The sequence below is a fragment of the Motacilla alba genome, chromosome 7 (assembly GCF_015832195.1).
Source record: "Motacilla alba alba isolate MOTALB_02 chromosome 7, Motacilla_alba_V1.0_pri, whole genome shotgun sequence".
NCBI classification, from domain to species: domain Eukaryota; kingdom Metazoa; phylum Chordata; class Aves; order Passeriformes; family Motacillidae; genus Motacilla; species Motacilla alba.
Genome location: NC_052022.1, coordinates 15,899,800 through 15,914,869, shown reverse-complemented (window position 1 = coordinate 15,914,869; position 15,070 = coordinate 15,899,800). Strand labels below are relative to the sequence as shown.

The 15,070-nt window shown below is 56.9% G+C and overlaps 1 protein-coding gene across 4 annotated transcripts; it reads right to left on the bottom strand.

Annotated features, from left to right (window-relative positions):
* Positions 1-71: 71 nt before the first annotated feature.
* Positions 72-5,862, bottom strand: DNAJB2 (DnaJ heat shock protein family (Hsp40) member B2). Of its 4 annotated transcripts, none has more exons than XM_038143205.1 (10): positions 5,449-5,852; positions 4,524-4,612; positions 3,275-3,384; positions 2,795-2,848; positions 2,532-2,648; positions 2,269-2,358; positions 2,040-2,145; positions 1,835-1,905; positions 1,391-1,612; positions 72-460 (listed from the first exon to the last, which is right to left on the bottom strand). In XM_038143205.1, exons 2-10 carry the CDS (start codon positions 4,586-4,588, stop codon positions 450-452), a joined length of 846 nt encoding a protein of 281 aa, XP_037999133.1. In that variant the 5' UTR covers positions 4,589-4,612; positions 5,449-5,852; the 3' UTR covers positions 72-449. The 4 variants fall into 4 exon arrangements, with proteins under 4 accessions (XP_037999133.1, XP_037999132.1, XP_037999130.1 ...); XM_038143204.1 differs by having other exon boundaries at positions 2,532-2,651; positions 5,449-5,850; XM_038143202.1 differs by lacking the exon at positions 72-460 and having other exon boundaries at positions 467-1,612; positions 2,532-2,651; positions 5,449-5,862.
* Positions 5,863-15,070: the final 9,208 nt, after the last annotated feature.

The window sequence follows — 15,070 nt, the reverse complement described above, 5'->3', positions numbered from 1 at the left end:
GTACGGCTCCCCTGCAGGCGAAGATGAGAACCCTGCAGCCCCAGCCCAGAAAAGTCCCCACAGGCAGAAGCTACTGCAAACAGGTTTATTGACAGCTGTTAGCAGAAGGGGGGTAGAGAGGGGGGCTACAGCGAGGAGGGGGGCAGAGCCCAGCCCTGCTGGCTGAGCCCAGCCATGCTGCCCCTCGCTGCATGCAGCCAGCAGCCTAATCTACAGCAACCCCCATCACCACCCTCTCCACCACCCTGTGGTGCCCAGGGCCTCTCCCCCCAGCCCCAGGTATTGCTTGGCCACAAGCCCTGTCATGCCCCCCCTCACCGCATCCCACGGAGCCAGAGGGTGCTGGGGAAGGGGGTGGCAGGGGGTGGCCGTGCAGGGAGAAAGCGGAGTCCTGGCTGGGAGAACCTTCGTGGGCGAGTGGGCGTGCGCGGTCCCCGGGCGCAGCAGCCTCAGAACACACCTGGGGAGACAAGCGGAGGGGGGTACACAACAGCACCTGTGAAATCCTCCTCGGCCAAAGGCTGGGGAGAGGCAGGGAGGGAGGGAGGAAGGTCCCAGGCGGAGGAAGAAGACAGCCAAGGCAGAACTACGGGCAATGAAGAGGGTAGGAACACTTGTGAACATCACGGAGGGTCACTGCTGCTGTGGGAAGCAAGGAGGGACAGTGCCCTGGAGGGCGTGCAAGGCATACGGAAGGGAGTGACCAGGCAGAGTCTGCAAGGAGACAGAGGAGGAGGGAGTACAGGCAGGAGCAACAGCATCCAGAGGGAAGAGACAAGACACAAGGCACCAAGCAGAGGCTATGTGCACAACCCTCCTTGCAAAGAGGGGAGCTCAACTCAGCACTCCCTGCAGCCTGGGCAGGGGCAGGCTGCAGCCAGGGAGGCACCTGCTGGAGACCCTGCCCGCCTGCAGGGCTGGCAGGGAGAGAGGGGCGGGCACAGCAAGAGCATGCCTGCCCATGGGCCCCCCACACTTCCAGCAGACAGGGCAGGGAGCTGCCCTTCTTCCTGGGACCCCATCAAGGGGGCTCCTCTTCAAGCCAGTACCTCCAAGTCTGGGAGCCTCCAGCGCTGGGATGCCACTAGCCATCCGCTCACCTGAGCAAGGAGGCAGGGCCGAAGAGACCCCCTCCCTTGCTAGGGGAGGCAGGAGCTGAGTTCCAAGCAGTCAGACTCCAGCCCTGCTTTCCTCCCCCCGCCCCATGCTCAGAGCAGGGGGCAGTGCCACAGCTTCGCTTTGGGGGCAGGTTCATGTCCCACTGTAGCAGAACTGCTGGCCCCCCGTGGCTCCTGCTCCAGCCTCCCCCGGGCACCACGGGCTCTGCGGGTGGAGGACGGGCTGCTGTGGCTGCCCCCCGGTGCCGAAAGGGAGCCAGGGCTGTGCCCACCTGCTTGGTGGTGCCCCGCAGCTTCCATCTCAGAGAGGCTGTAGGCCATGGCCAGCTGCAAGTCCTCATCCTCGTCCTCGCTATCCGTGTAGAGGCAGACAGGGGAGGAGCTCGAGGTCTGGTGTGGGGCCGGTGCTGGCGGTGAGGGGGGCCGTGGCCTGGGGAAGGCTTGCTGCTCCCGCCGGCTCAGCTCCAGCCCCAGCGCCATGTCATCAGGAACACCTGTGGGGACAGGGGCAGGGGTTGGGGGACTCATACACTCCAGTTCCCCAAAGCCGGTGTGGGGCCCTGGCACCTCCAACTCACTCCACCAATCCTTCAGAGCTCCAAACCAGGGCCGACCAAGGCTCAGTCCAAAACAAAGCCTGGATGCAGCACCTCCCAGACACCCCAAAGGGAAAGGGCGCAGATCTCAACAACTCAGCCTGCAGTGCCCCTACTCACCATCGATGTGGATCGACTTCAGCTCCCCATCCTCCTCCACTTCCACCCGCTCCCGCCCGTTCTCAACAATCCTGCAGACAGACAAACAAACAGATGGACGGTCAAGGGCCATGCAGCCAGTGCACCACAGCAGGAAGTTGCAGGGTCAGAGGCTTGCTGATGGAGGGAAGTCTGTGGGAGCAAGATGGGCTGGCACTGCCCTCACCTCTTGGTGGTGATACGCCTGCCGTTGACAAAGGTGGTGGAGGTGGAAACAGAGCGGAAGCCCAGTCCTGCATCTGCACCAGAGCTGAAGGATGAGGCGAAGAAATCTAGAGAAGGGAGCAACAAGGTTGGTGCCAGGGCAGGTGGCAAGAGGTCAGGGGACAGACTCTGCACAGGGGAACACAGTGCTCTAGGACTCTCCTGCTGGGAGGAATGGCAGCATCTCCTACCTGAGGATCCTGGGAAGGGGGAAAAGAAGTGGCCTCCCCCATGGTGCCGGGAGCCAGGTCCTCGCAGCTCAGAGAAGGGCAGCATGTCATCTGAAAGGCAGGGCCCCCCAGCAGCATTACCCCATCAGCGTGGTGAACCAGAAGCAGGGCACTGATGTGGGGACCCTCAGCCAGGGCCAGCCATGAGCTCTATCCCCAAGCTCAGCAGCTGCCCCACAGACAGAGAGATGCCCAAGAGCCAGGCTCCCCTGCCCCACACGCACCAAAGAATTCAGCAAAGGGGTCTCGTCCGCCAAAGAACTCCCGGAAGACGTCGTGAGCACTGCGGAAGGTGAAGGTGAATTCGGGGGCCCCGGCACTGGCCCTGGAGCCACCCTGTCCTGCTGGAGGGAAGACACTCAGTGTCAAATGGAGCCCTGGGTGACATCTCCCCCGAAGGGTGGGGAGCCCTGGTGGCACTGACCCACCCTGGGTCTCCAGACAGGGAGGTATCCAGAGCTGCACTAACCCCCACGGTCCTACTCACCTGCTCCCATGAGTCCATCCTTGCCATAGCGGTCATAGATGTCACGCTTCTGCTCTGGAAGAAGAAAGGGGGCTGCGGGGAAGCCGGCTGCCAGGTGGGGACAGGAGCACTGACACTTCTCCCAACTAAGGGAGGTGCAGAACAGCAGGGAGCAAGAGGAGGTGGTTGGCACAAACCCCTGCCACCCCCGCACTGCACCCAAACCCAAGTAAGACCACTGGGCAAGAATGCAAAAGCTTCGGGCCCACTGGGGAGAGCCCATTGTGGATGCCAACAGCTCAGCATCTCTACCAAGGGCTGTTTTGGGAGACACGTGAAGAAGTAACCAAGGCTGAAAAGCTGTGTGGTAAAGCTGTAGGGACCCACTGCCTCCTGGGACAGCCAGACATGCAACCTGGGTGAGCCCAGAAGCAGAACATCCCAGCATGAACAGCTCTAAGGGCAGACACACACAAACAAGACATCACTGTGGCCTCTTACTGTCCGACAGCACTTCGTACGCCTCAGCGATCTCCTTGAACCTCTGCTCAGCATACTCCTTGTTGTCCGGGTTTTTATCCGGGTGCCATTTCAGCGCAGCCTTCCTGTACCTGCACACAGGGGCAGTGATGGGCACGCAGCAGCCCTTGGGCTCTTGGGCCAGCACCCCCACCTGAGCATGCACCTCCTAGCCTGTGGGCAGGAGCACCCCAAGCTGCTTCACCCAGCACCCTACAGCCTCAGGCACTGAAGAGGAGCTCCTGGACTAGTTCTTCCTTCCAAGAGTATGTGTTTTCATATATAAATATATATACACATATACATAGGTATATACATATTTATGCATACACACATCAACACACACAGACTAAACAAACAAAACAGAAATTACCCCAGAACTGCAGCATGACCACAGCAGAGCAATGTGTGCCCACCTCAGCTGTGCTCATTGATGGCTCTGGACAATGCTCACAGGTTTGTTCTGGAGCCTTCATGGGCTCCACTGTGAGTATGCATGGACCAGGGGTTGCTAGAGGCCCCCTGGGGCCAGGAGAGCACCAGCAGCCCTCTCCTCCCCGCTGCAGCTAGCTAGGGTTAACCCACGCTTCTCAGCTTCTCCCACTCCCTCTTGGGAAGCCCCTCTTGGGGACCTCTGCCACCTGTTGGCAAGCCAGCAATCTGATGGCATTCCCCTCAGGCAATGCCTCACCCCAGTGACAGCAGCAGCACCTGGGCAGGGCACCAGGCAGGAGTTGGAGAGACTCAGGAGGCTCTGTCAACTCCCCAGTAGGACCTGGGGCACAGCAACAACCTGCCCACAGGGCCCACATCCCTAAGAGGGGACATGCTGCTCTTCACTCTGTAACCTCCAGTCCCCCGACTTTGATGCCAGCAGAGTCCCTGTGCCCCAACCATGTGCCATCCCTGCACCCTCTGGCAGAGAGAGAGAGAGAGAGAGAGGGAGAGAGAGAGAGAGAGGGGAGCCTCCAAACACCACTGAAACTTGCTTCCAGCCCCAGGCTGACAGCAGGAAGAAAGGAACCGAACCCCACCAAAAGATGCCTTTGTATGGCAGCAAAGCCCAACCCCGCTCTGGCATCCATACAAAGGAAACAAAGGCTGAATTGTCACCTCTGGAGCTGGGCCCTGTCCCCACCGGCCCGAAGGGAGCCCCTGCCTCACTGGCACCAGGTGGGGGTGGCTTGGGGGACTCTGGCCCGCAGGCAGAGGCATGCTGCCATACACTTACGCCTTCTTGATGTCCTCAGCGGTGGCGTTGCGGCTCACCCCCAGCGCTTCGTAGTAGTCGACCATGATGTGAGCTGTCCCACGGGGTCACTGCAGGGGGAGAAGGCAAAGTCAGGGGTTCACAGGCACAACCTGGTAGTGCTGGGTGTGGGACAGCGAGGGCAGGCTGCTTACTCTCTGCAGCACCTCGGCCACCCCACTGCCTCCCCAGAGCAACCCAGTGCCACGCCGTGCCCAGCTCCCCAGCACCCTGCCCACTCCTTGGCCACTTGGGAGCACCGGGAGCCCCAGCCGGGGGACCCTTTGCTGCTGACGCGCCGGCGTCACCCCAGCTGGCCCAGGCACGGGGAGGGTCCCCGCTGCCGGCGCCGCTCCCTGCCCGCTTCCCGCGGGGCTCAGTGCCGGGGCGGGGGGCGGCGGGGAGGGCGCAGCCCGCTAAGGTGCTTAGCGGCCGGAGAGGATTAAGGGCTCAGCGGGGGACGATCTCCGGGCACGCCGGGACACTTCCATCGGCCGGCCCGCTCCGGGTGGGGAACAGGAGCAGAATGCGGCCGCCGCAGCCTCCCGCGACCCCCCGGGGTCCCGTCCCGCCCCCGGTACTCGCCCCCGGCCCGTGAGTCCCAGCCGACGGGAGGGCGGTGCTGGCGCTGGCACCGGCACCGCCGCGGCACTGGGACCGCCCCCCGGCCCGGCCGTAAACACGGCGCTCCCGGGGCCGCCCGCCGCTGCTGGAAGTTTCCGCACCCCGCCCCGCCGCCACCGGCGGGCGGCCCTGGGCTGCGGCCAGCGGATCTGGGGCACCGGGAGGGGCGGCGGTGGCAGCGCGGCAAGGGACGGCACCGGCCCCGCTCCCCCCGCGCGCCACGGTTCGCCTCTCCCCGGCGGCCCCTTGCGCCCCTTGCGCCCCGTCCCGCCCCGGTGCCCACCTGAGCGCCGCCGCAGAACCCTCCCCGCCCGCCCGGGCCGCCCGCGGCCGGTGTCGCGCGTCCCCGCGCCCGGGCCACCGCGGGCCTGGAGGCGGCGCCGCTGCGCGACGGGCGGCGGCCGCAGCCAACCGCGGCCCCTGACGTCACGGCCTCGCCGTTCGCCGGGTGACGTAATGGGAGGCGCGTGCGGGCCGGGAGCGCCGGCCGGGTCCTCCTGAGCCCCCTCAGCGCCGCTCGCTCCTCAGCCCCGCTCCGGCCCCCGCCCGCCTTCCGCTCCCGGGGCCGCGCCTGTGCCCCGGATAGCGCCAGCAAGGTGCCGGTGCGGTGGCACCGGCCTGTCCCGCCGGTGCCGGTGCTGACAGCGCAGCGCGGCGGGGCACGGCTGCAGCCCCGGGGCAGCGCCCGGCGCCGCTGGCTTCCCGCCCAGTCAGCTGCCCGGCCGGTCCCGCCGGGAAGGAGGAGCCGGCCGGGGGGGACAGCTGAGGTGACTCAGCGCTTTGTCGGGGCAGGGGACGTGACGGGGCGCAGCTCGCCGGAGCGGCGGGCACAGCTCCCTGCCGGGAGCCCGGGCCGCCGGGCACCGCTCTGGCACCGCGGTGTCACCGGCACCGGGAGCTGCAGGCCTCCCGAGCACCAGGGCGCCCAGGGCCCGTAGAATGCACCCGGAGCTGCGTTGTTGGCTTTTCTCGTTCACGGCCCCTGCCTGGAGAGCTGCTGCAGAGGGGCTGTGCTCGGCCATTCTCAGGCTCCTGGGCGGTCCCGCTCACCGGAGCCTCCGTGTTCTCGCCACGCAGATTTATGGTTCCCTCTTGCGGCCTGGATGGGAGAAGGAGGGAGCTTGATCTCTGCAGGGTCAGAGCCTTTTGGATCCACTTCCACACTTACACACCTACAGCTGGAAGCTTCCTCACCTCCCATAAATTCCTAGCTGGGAAGCCTGGCAGAATGAGGAGGCCTGAGCCTGAGACAGGCCATTCCCAGCACTCCTCAGGGACACGTTCCAGGACAGATATCCCCGAGGAGAGCCTTCCCCAGCCATGAGTCGTGCGCCTGGGGTGGATGAAATACCAAGGGCATCATCTCGTGTGCCAAAGGCATTTCTCTCTCCAGGGGATGGGAGACCCATCCCCTGCCATCAGCCAGCAACTTAATGATTTCCTTGAACAACGGCTTGGAGTACTTCCTGTCCCCAGGGATTTTTTCCCTGGATGCCATTGCAGCACTGTGCCTGTTTGCCCACGGGCATGGAGGGGCTCCCAGGGGGGCTGCCAGGGCGCCCTCCCCGGCTGCCGGGGCTGTGATTTGGCCCAGCTGCCCAGCAATGGGTGCAGAGCCGCCTGGGCACTAGATGGAGCCACAGGCTGCTTCACAGGGATCCCATCCTGCGGCTGGCAGGGCGAGGAGGAGCCGCCGGGGCGTAGCCGAGTCTTGGCGCCTTGCTTTCCTTTCCCTGCTTTTGCAGCTGATGTGAGCACAAGGAGGCCCTTGAGATGACAGATCTCAGCTCGCTCTGTGCACACCGGTGGGGAGGCCTGTGTGCTGGGATAGGAGAGAGCTCCACATGCTGGCTGTGAATCTGGAGCCGGGGGAGCACACTGCTGATGCCTTCATGGCAAAACTTTCCCTCGCACCTTGAGATCCGGATATGGAGTGGGGAGGACTGACACCTCCCCAATATTCTTAGAGGAGGCAGTGGACAGTTGGGCAGGAGCCCACCACAGCACTGGTAGGAGAGAAGATGTGTATCAGCCACACCTCATCCCAGACCTGTTACAGTCACGCTTCTACTCAAACCTGGCAGCAGCCAAATAAAAGAAGCCCATCACCCGCTGGTGCCTCACACCTTCAGCCACAGCACCCTGCCCTCTTTACCTGCCCTTTCCTCCTAGGTCTGCCTGAAGTCCTGATGCTCACATCAGCTTCAAATCAAGCACAGGCATCTTGAGCGTGTCTCAAGAAGACCCTTATTTCTTAACAAATTTTGGGGATCGTTGTGTTGCAAGCTTGTTTTCAGCTTTCCAGGGTCTCAAAAATGGTCATGCAATACTCTTGAGGCTTTCTGAGGAAAGAGGTTTTGGGTGAGCAAAGCAGGACGCCAACGGACCAAATGTTTTTATCCTGGTTACCCAATCTCTCAGGAAGCCAACAGAATTGCATCATAAAAACCCATGATATGTTATTATGCAAACCACAAATTAAGCTATATTTTTTTTCAGCACTGCACAACATTTCAGCTTTTGATTTCCACATGAAAACACAAGCCCTTTCACAGCCTTAAAAAAAAAAACCTGGCAATTATGTACAGAAAAAATGTATTCTTGGCAATTTTTGAGCTAAGAAGTGCTCAGCAAGTCGTGTGCCTGCTGCTCCCCCTCATCACATCAGCCGACTCCCTTCCTCTTCTTCCCATTCCCCAAGGAAGGGTCCCCATTCCTTGCAGTGGAGCTGCAGCAGGGAAGGAGCAGGAGCCAAAGCCACTAGGATGGAGTGAGAGGGTTTGAGCAGAGTGAGACAGGCTCCTGGGTGCCATTTCTGTGCCACCTTCCTATGCCTGCCTGCTTCTAGGACAGATGGCGAGGCTGGCCATCTCTTGGGATGGCCACAGCGCTGGTGCAGCCACAAAAAAGGGTCAGTGGGAGCTCCAGCCTGCTCCAGCTTGCTCACCCCTGAAAGGGCCACATCAGGTTGGGAACCCGCAAGTACTGGGGGCTGGTGAAGACATTGCTTGAGCAGGACCCCCATTTTTAAAATCTGCGTTGGTTCTTTTACTCACAGTCCTGCTGCCTCATCCAAAAAGCCCTGACCACCCTGCCTAACTTCCCCGCTAATTTCTTCACACCTTCATGTTTTTGATGTTCCACATGTTTGTCTCGGAGGCCAGGCTCTCAGCCATCTGCCCATCTCCTTGTCCACTCTGTTCTCATCTCAGATGGCTGTTTTAGAATTGTACCTTCTAGAGACTGGGGACAATCCAGGGAGGCAAAGTCATGCAGCTGCTCTTGGTTTGCATAGCAGAAAGAGAAGTGAGAAACAGCAAAGTCAGGGTGACTTTCGTTCAAGCAGGGCGATGACTTTGAGCCAGATTTAGCAATGTGACAGAGGCAGGCTGTGAGTCCCAGGCTGTGCCTTGCAGGGATGCTTGCGTGTGCTGACAATGGGGATGCTGCCCCAGCCAAAACCCAGGCAAAACCGAGGTGCTTGCAGATTTTAAATCAACAGAGTCAGAGGCTGGCAGAGATGGCAGAAGCCCATGACTGAACAGGTTATCCATGATGAGCAGGCTCACAGGCCCAGGGAGCAGCTGAGCCTCATGGCAGCAGGGTTTTGCCCACATCCCTGGCGTGTGGTTGGTGACAGGTTGGGCGGGATAACCCTGTGGGGCACAGGAGCTGAACACCCCAAACTCATCTACGGGGAAGCTGGGAGCTGCACGGCCTGGATCAGATCCCAAGGGAAGGGAGATGAAAGATAATGCATAGACTGATACCACACAGCCCCTCCATATGCTGGGGAACCCTCCAGCTGCAGAGGGGAGGAGAAGCTGCAGCTGACACTGGACAGGAAGGGATTCTGTTGTGAAGCAAAACCTGATTTTGCTCATGCACACCAACACGTCCATGCCCACACTCTCCCAAGCTCCACATCCCTCGTGTTCATCTGGCTTGGCCAGGATTTTCTGCAGTACCTGGTAGGACTGGGGTCACAGGCTGTCTGGTCCTCACTGTGCCCTCCAGCTACGTGCCCAACCTTGTCCCATTGTCATCACCTAGGCATGGCTCAAAGGCAAACAGTGAGCCAAGCAGGGACAAATAAAAAAGGATATGGAGCAAATGCATTTGCATGAAGAGAAAATGAGAAAGAGGAAAAAAGAATGCCAGAAAGCAGCTTTCTGTGGTTTTCCATAGCCCTTGGTGCCTAACTACCAGTGCAAGAGTAGAACCTTGGAGAGAGTGCTGTGCAGTGCTGTGGATGCAAAAAGAAGACTGCAGTTTGGATGCCATCTGTAGCATACCCACATGTTACACATTACCTGCTTAAATCAACATTTGCAGTTTGTCAGGCCCACACTGAGAGCATTAGTGGGTCTAACTAACAGTCTTGCTGAGCTGCTGATGGCAATTTTTAACTGAGCTGGGAAAACCAGGATAATTCCAAAGGACTGAAGAACAGAAATCACTCCAGTCATTAAGAAAATAAACTGGTTGACCCAGAAAACTCTAGATTACTGATAATACCAGAAAGAAATACCAGAAGAATTTTTTTTTTATTCTATCATCAGAGAATTAAATACTGGAAAATGTATTTACTGCTGATATCCTTGTCTCAGGTAAGGAAAGTATTGCTTTGCAAACTTGTCATCACCTTCAGCATGATTATATGTCTGGCTGATTCAGATCAACACCGTTGGTATGACATCCTCACTTGGAAGCTGGCAGGAGATAGTGCTAACAGTGTTTGCATAAATCACGGCATTGCTGCAAAGAGAGGTGAAACAATCAGTTTTCCGTGTTCACAGATGAAAGAAGCTCAGAGCTGCTGCCAATGGTCTTTCCAGAGCTACTTTTTGTGTTGCCCCTATATTTATTTCATTTGAATATTTATTTGGCGTGCTAAGCCAGCCTGTTTTGCACCGGAGGCATCAATAGCAAAGGTGTGCTTGTTAGCCAGGGCTGGACTCCTGAAGGCCTTTGCAGTGGGGATCCCCAGGGCTGATTGCAAGGCCCACCGTGATAAGAAATGTTTACTAAGAAAAATTTGGGATAATGCTAAGCTTGGCAGGGTAGCAACTGTTGAAGGGGACAATTAAATCTTAGAGATGGTGAAGAATTGTCTGATTTAAAGGCCACATTACTGCAAAATTGCTTGAAGTAATTAATTTGAGAATTTTAGGAAGGGGCAGTCTTGTGACTTTTAACTCTGCACATTCTCTTGCCACCCTCACACTTGATCAGCAGCAGTGTGGGATTCATTTTAAGACCATTGATCAAACCGTTCAAGCCAGGGGTGCCTGGCAGGAATCCCTGCACATCCCAGCAGCTCTTTGCTGATGATTCCCTGTTTCAAACCAGCGCATGGGCTCCCCGGCTGCCTCCCCGGGCACCACACCCTCCTCACAGCAAGCCGGTTACATCCCTGCCTTTTTTCCTGAGCAGACCTGTCATCTCAATACCTGAAACCAGGATTGTTTGGCAAGTGGGTCTTCCATGTTAATCAGCACCCAATAAGGCTGCTTAGGGTGCCCCAACATATGCAGGAGTGCTGGGTGCCCCAACATATGCAGGAGTGCTGGGTGCCCAGCTCTTGCCAGACTCTGCATCCTCCTGCCTGGGAGGTGGTAAAGCTCTCCACAATGTGTCCAGTGCCAGGCTATAACGTGGCAGAGCAAGAGTCACGCTGTTCAGTTCACACCATTGCAGGGAAGGGCACGGTGCAGCAGCCCTAGGTGTGCTCAGGGTGCCTGGAGGTGGCTTGTCCTAATGAAGAGGGCCACATTAAGCATGAAAATTCAGCAGATTGGTGCTCCGAGACCTTGCAACAGGGAAATTCTGTCAAATTGCTATTATTTCACATGCACAGCCTCTCATCATCTGGCTTAACTCTGCTAGGAGGCTTTCAGATACCAGTTTGAGCCAGGCATCCTCAAGATGCCCATTGAACTCAAGGTGTCAGCCCAGTGACTTGAGGCCACTGGCTCCCAGCCCCCAGGCTCTGGGAGGAGCAGGGAGGACAGCCCTTGTTTCACAGTATCACATTCTCTCTGCACACAAACAGCTCCCAGCAGGAGCACCCAGGGAGCCATTACCCCGCAGAGTTATTAAATGCAGCTTTTATCACATTAACTGTTTCCCTCTGACATCCAACAGTGCTTGGCCAGCTGCCAGCACGTCCTTCCCACTTTTAACAACTCTCCAGCAATCCCCAAGACTCGAGGCTAGTTTGTACAGGCCCAGCTCTGCCCTTGGCTTGCCCTGGGGCCAACAAGCTGTTTGTATTATTATACAACGCACTTCCAGAAGTAAAACAAAACACCTTGCAGACATCTCTCCAGCCAGGGGACGCTCAACTGCTCTCCAAAGGCCAGGGCTCGCAGGGCCATCGTCAAGAAGCTTCTGTGACAGGAATTATTTTCTTTCCCAGTGGGTGCAGGACTGGCCCACCTGGCTGTGGTTTATGTACCTCAGAGGAGTGGGTGCATCTGCAGAGCTGCCCCATGTGAATCTGCCACGTCCCCTCTGCTGCCCAGGGGCTCAGCTGCAGTCCCACAGGCAAGGCATGAGCTCCTGGGAGCAGGGGAAGTGGTGGCTGCTTCTTGCCCCATCACTGCCAGCTCATGTCTTTGGCATTGTGACAGAGCGTGCCGCAGCTTTGTTGCTGTTCTGAGAACTTGTAAGACAGGAAGGCCTAAAGGGCTGGGCATGAAGACATCACCATGCCTACACTTCTGTCTGGTGTACGGAGAGCCCCTTCAGCCTTCTGGGGTAACCCATATCCCTCCAGGAGTTCCTACCATCACACAACCTTGCAGAATTCATTGCACTTTTTCATTGCATTTCACTGCACTGCTTATGCCATCACCAGCTCTGAGAGTTGATGGAGAAGAAGAAAAGCATCACTGGCACCCCCACAGAAGCCCATCAGCGCAGCACAACAGTATTCCCTAAGAACATGGGCCCACCTCAGCAGGCTCAGTCCCTCTGTCACCCGCCTGGAGGCAGATTGTTCACACCAGGCATGCTCAGACCTCTGACATGAAGTCACTGCAATTAGACAGGTGAGGTTTTATTTTGCTCCCGTGGGTGTGTAGCTGCCTTTCCCAGGACATGAAGAAAGGCAGGTGACACTGGCAGCCAGGGCAGCTGGCTCTGAGCCAGGAAGGCTGCTCACCCGGGGCCTGCTGTGCCTGAGAAAGAGCTCGTTCCAACTTGTCCGCCAGCCCCTTTTAGCCTCGCAGGTTGGGGCTTGGCTTGGGGGCTGCCTGTGTCCCGGGGAGTGCCTCCCTGCTCCTGCCACTGCCCTGTGATTCAGGGCTTAGGACTGTAGTGAGATCTGGAATTAGCTTTATTGTTTCTGTACCGGGGCACACGCTCTGGGCAATGCAGCAGGCGTTGCACAATTGACTTCATTATATCTGAACCAGCAATTACGCTGCTGTTGCTCAGCTGCAGCAGAGAAAACTTCTGTCAGATCACTGCTGTGCCCTACATCCCAGCAGGTCTCTGGGAGTAAATGCCACTTGTGGGTTGCTGAAGATGTTCAGTGAGGCCTTTTTTGAGTCTCTGCTTGGTCTTCTGATTCTCCCCATTCTTTCCTTGCAGTCTGTGACATCTAGCTTCCAATCACCCTTCTTTCTCATCTCTGGATCAGCTCTACCTACTCCAGATGAAGGATGAGGCCCTCTGAGGGCCCTTTCTGACCTAGACAAGGCATGCATATCTTAAGGAATGGCAGAGGGAGCATTTTCTGCCCATCTCCATGCTGTGCGAGAATTTTTCAGGGTGGCAAAGTATGTCCCAAATGCTGCCTTAGTAGAACCTCAGCAGCACTGGGACAAATGATGCCGGGCCATCAGCAGGAGCCAGCTGTGCTTTAGGAACCCTGCACAATGCTCAGGGGGATACTGCTGAAGCAGTGAGCATCATAAGGGCCTTGCTAGAACTCACGTCTGCAACAAGCTGTCGAGCTCCATGCTTTCAACAGACTTATTAGTTGCACCAGCCAACCTTGTCCAGCCTGTGCCACTGCTGGAGAGCAAACTGCACAGGGCACTGATGGGCTGGAGGTACATCCTGGCTTCTCCACCTCCCCACCTGCTAAGAGGATTAAGGGCAGAGCAAGGACAGAGTGAGGCGTAAACAGGGCAAGCACAGATACAACCTCTTTGGGAAGCTCCTGGCTGAGATTAGAGACACAGACAGGAGCCCTGTTTCCTGAAGCACCTCTCACCATCCAGAGTTTGCTTTAAAGTGGACAGCACAGTGGGCTTCCTTGCCAAACCCACAGCACAGCTGTGCTCTCTTCTGCCTTCCCAAGAAGGCCACGTCCCCAAACTGCCTCATTACATTGTTTGTTCTGCCTGGAGCAGGCAGGGTGGAACTGAGGTCTGAAAACTGGGAACAATAGTTTGGGCTTTCCTCAGCAAAGAGAGCAGGGAACTGGGGTGTGGATGGGAGGTACCAGGCTGGGCTCTGAACTCATCTCCTCCCCAGTTTCACCTCTGGGTGCTTTAGGTGTGGCAGTCTTTAACATACTTCTGGAAGACAGCTATAGAGAGGGAGAGGCTTTGTTTGGGTAACTGCAAGCTTTGCTCAGAGGTGTTCCTGTACCAGCAGGTACCTGCCAAGAGCTGCCTGGTTTCTGACAGCGGCAAGTAGGGGCTTCCCCTGCAGTGGGCAGGGCTCTGCCCCTCAGGTATCCTCAATGTTTTTCCCATCCTTCACTAAAGAGATGGTTGAATTCTGACTCTATAGCCTAGAATTTTCCTTGCTTGCTATTTGCATCTCTCTGGTTGCTGATGCAGGGTCTAACTATGTTCTGAGCATCGATGACAATGTTTCCTGAGCAATTCTTGCAATTGTGTGACTTCTGATGTTGTCTGAAAACATTTGCAGGGCCTTCTTAGGTGTGTGGGTAACATCTCTGTAAGAGAGGGGTCGCCTCAGGACAAATCCAGCCAGAGTGAGTTCAGCCTCCACTGTGTGCTTTCAGGCTGCTGCTACCAGCATCTGGCAGGCTGCTGAGCAGTTAGGCACTGACAAGATGCAGCCGACTGGTGCTCCCTGGATTTAGCCAGATGTTCTTAAGCATTTCAAAAAAGCTTAGACATCTGTTTGGGCATTTCAGATCAGAGGCACGTGGGGATGCGCAGCTCCCAATGACTCATGCTCTCTTGTCAGTCATTCCCACTCTGATCATCCAACAAAACAGCATCTGAGTGGGTATTTTCACTGCGAACACGCATTTGCAGCATTGACGAATCAGGGACATTTCACTCTCAACCCTCCACCACCATGGTACATAAACTGATCCATGATTTTGCACCCCTGGCTACCACCAGATCGTTATGCAAATCTTCAGAATTTGGGTGAACTGCCCAGCCTGAAATGCTGCTGGCTGCCTAGCTCTGCTTCCAACCACACTGAAGGCATTCATGCTATAAATGTCCTAGAATTAATTGGCACCATGGAATTAAGGAGGGTTCTAGGACACACCCAGTGAGAAGTGACTCCCTGGCATCCACTTCGTGTTACAATGAACACCTTGGTGAAGATTTTCACAGGGAAGATGATACCATCACTCATTTTCACTCCAATTAACTTCTGGGGCTCAAATTTTGATGCCTCAGTGCTACCAATTACTCTCTCACTCTCATGGACTGTCTGCATCAGCATGGTCTGTGTTATCTAGTGATCTCTGAGGTCACTCAAAGGACATTTACACCACAGGGAGGCATTTCCAGAGTTATCCAGTCTCCACAGAATCCTCTGCAGGTTCAGCAGCACTTCCTACCTGGGGCATCTCTGTGGAAAAAAAAAACAAAAAAAAAAACAAAAACAAAAACAAAAACAAACCCACAAAACTCAATATTTTCCCATCAGCTTGATTAAACCCACTCTGATCCTCT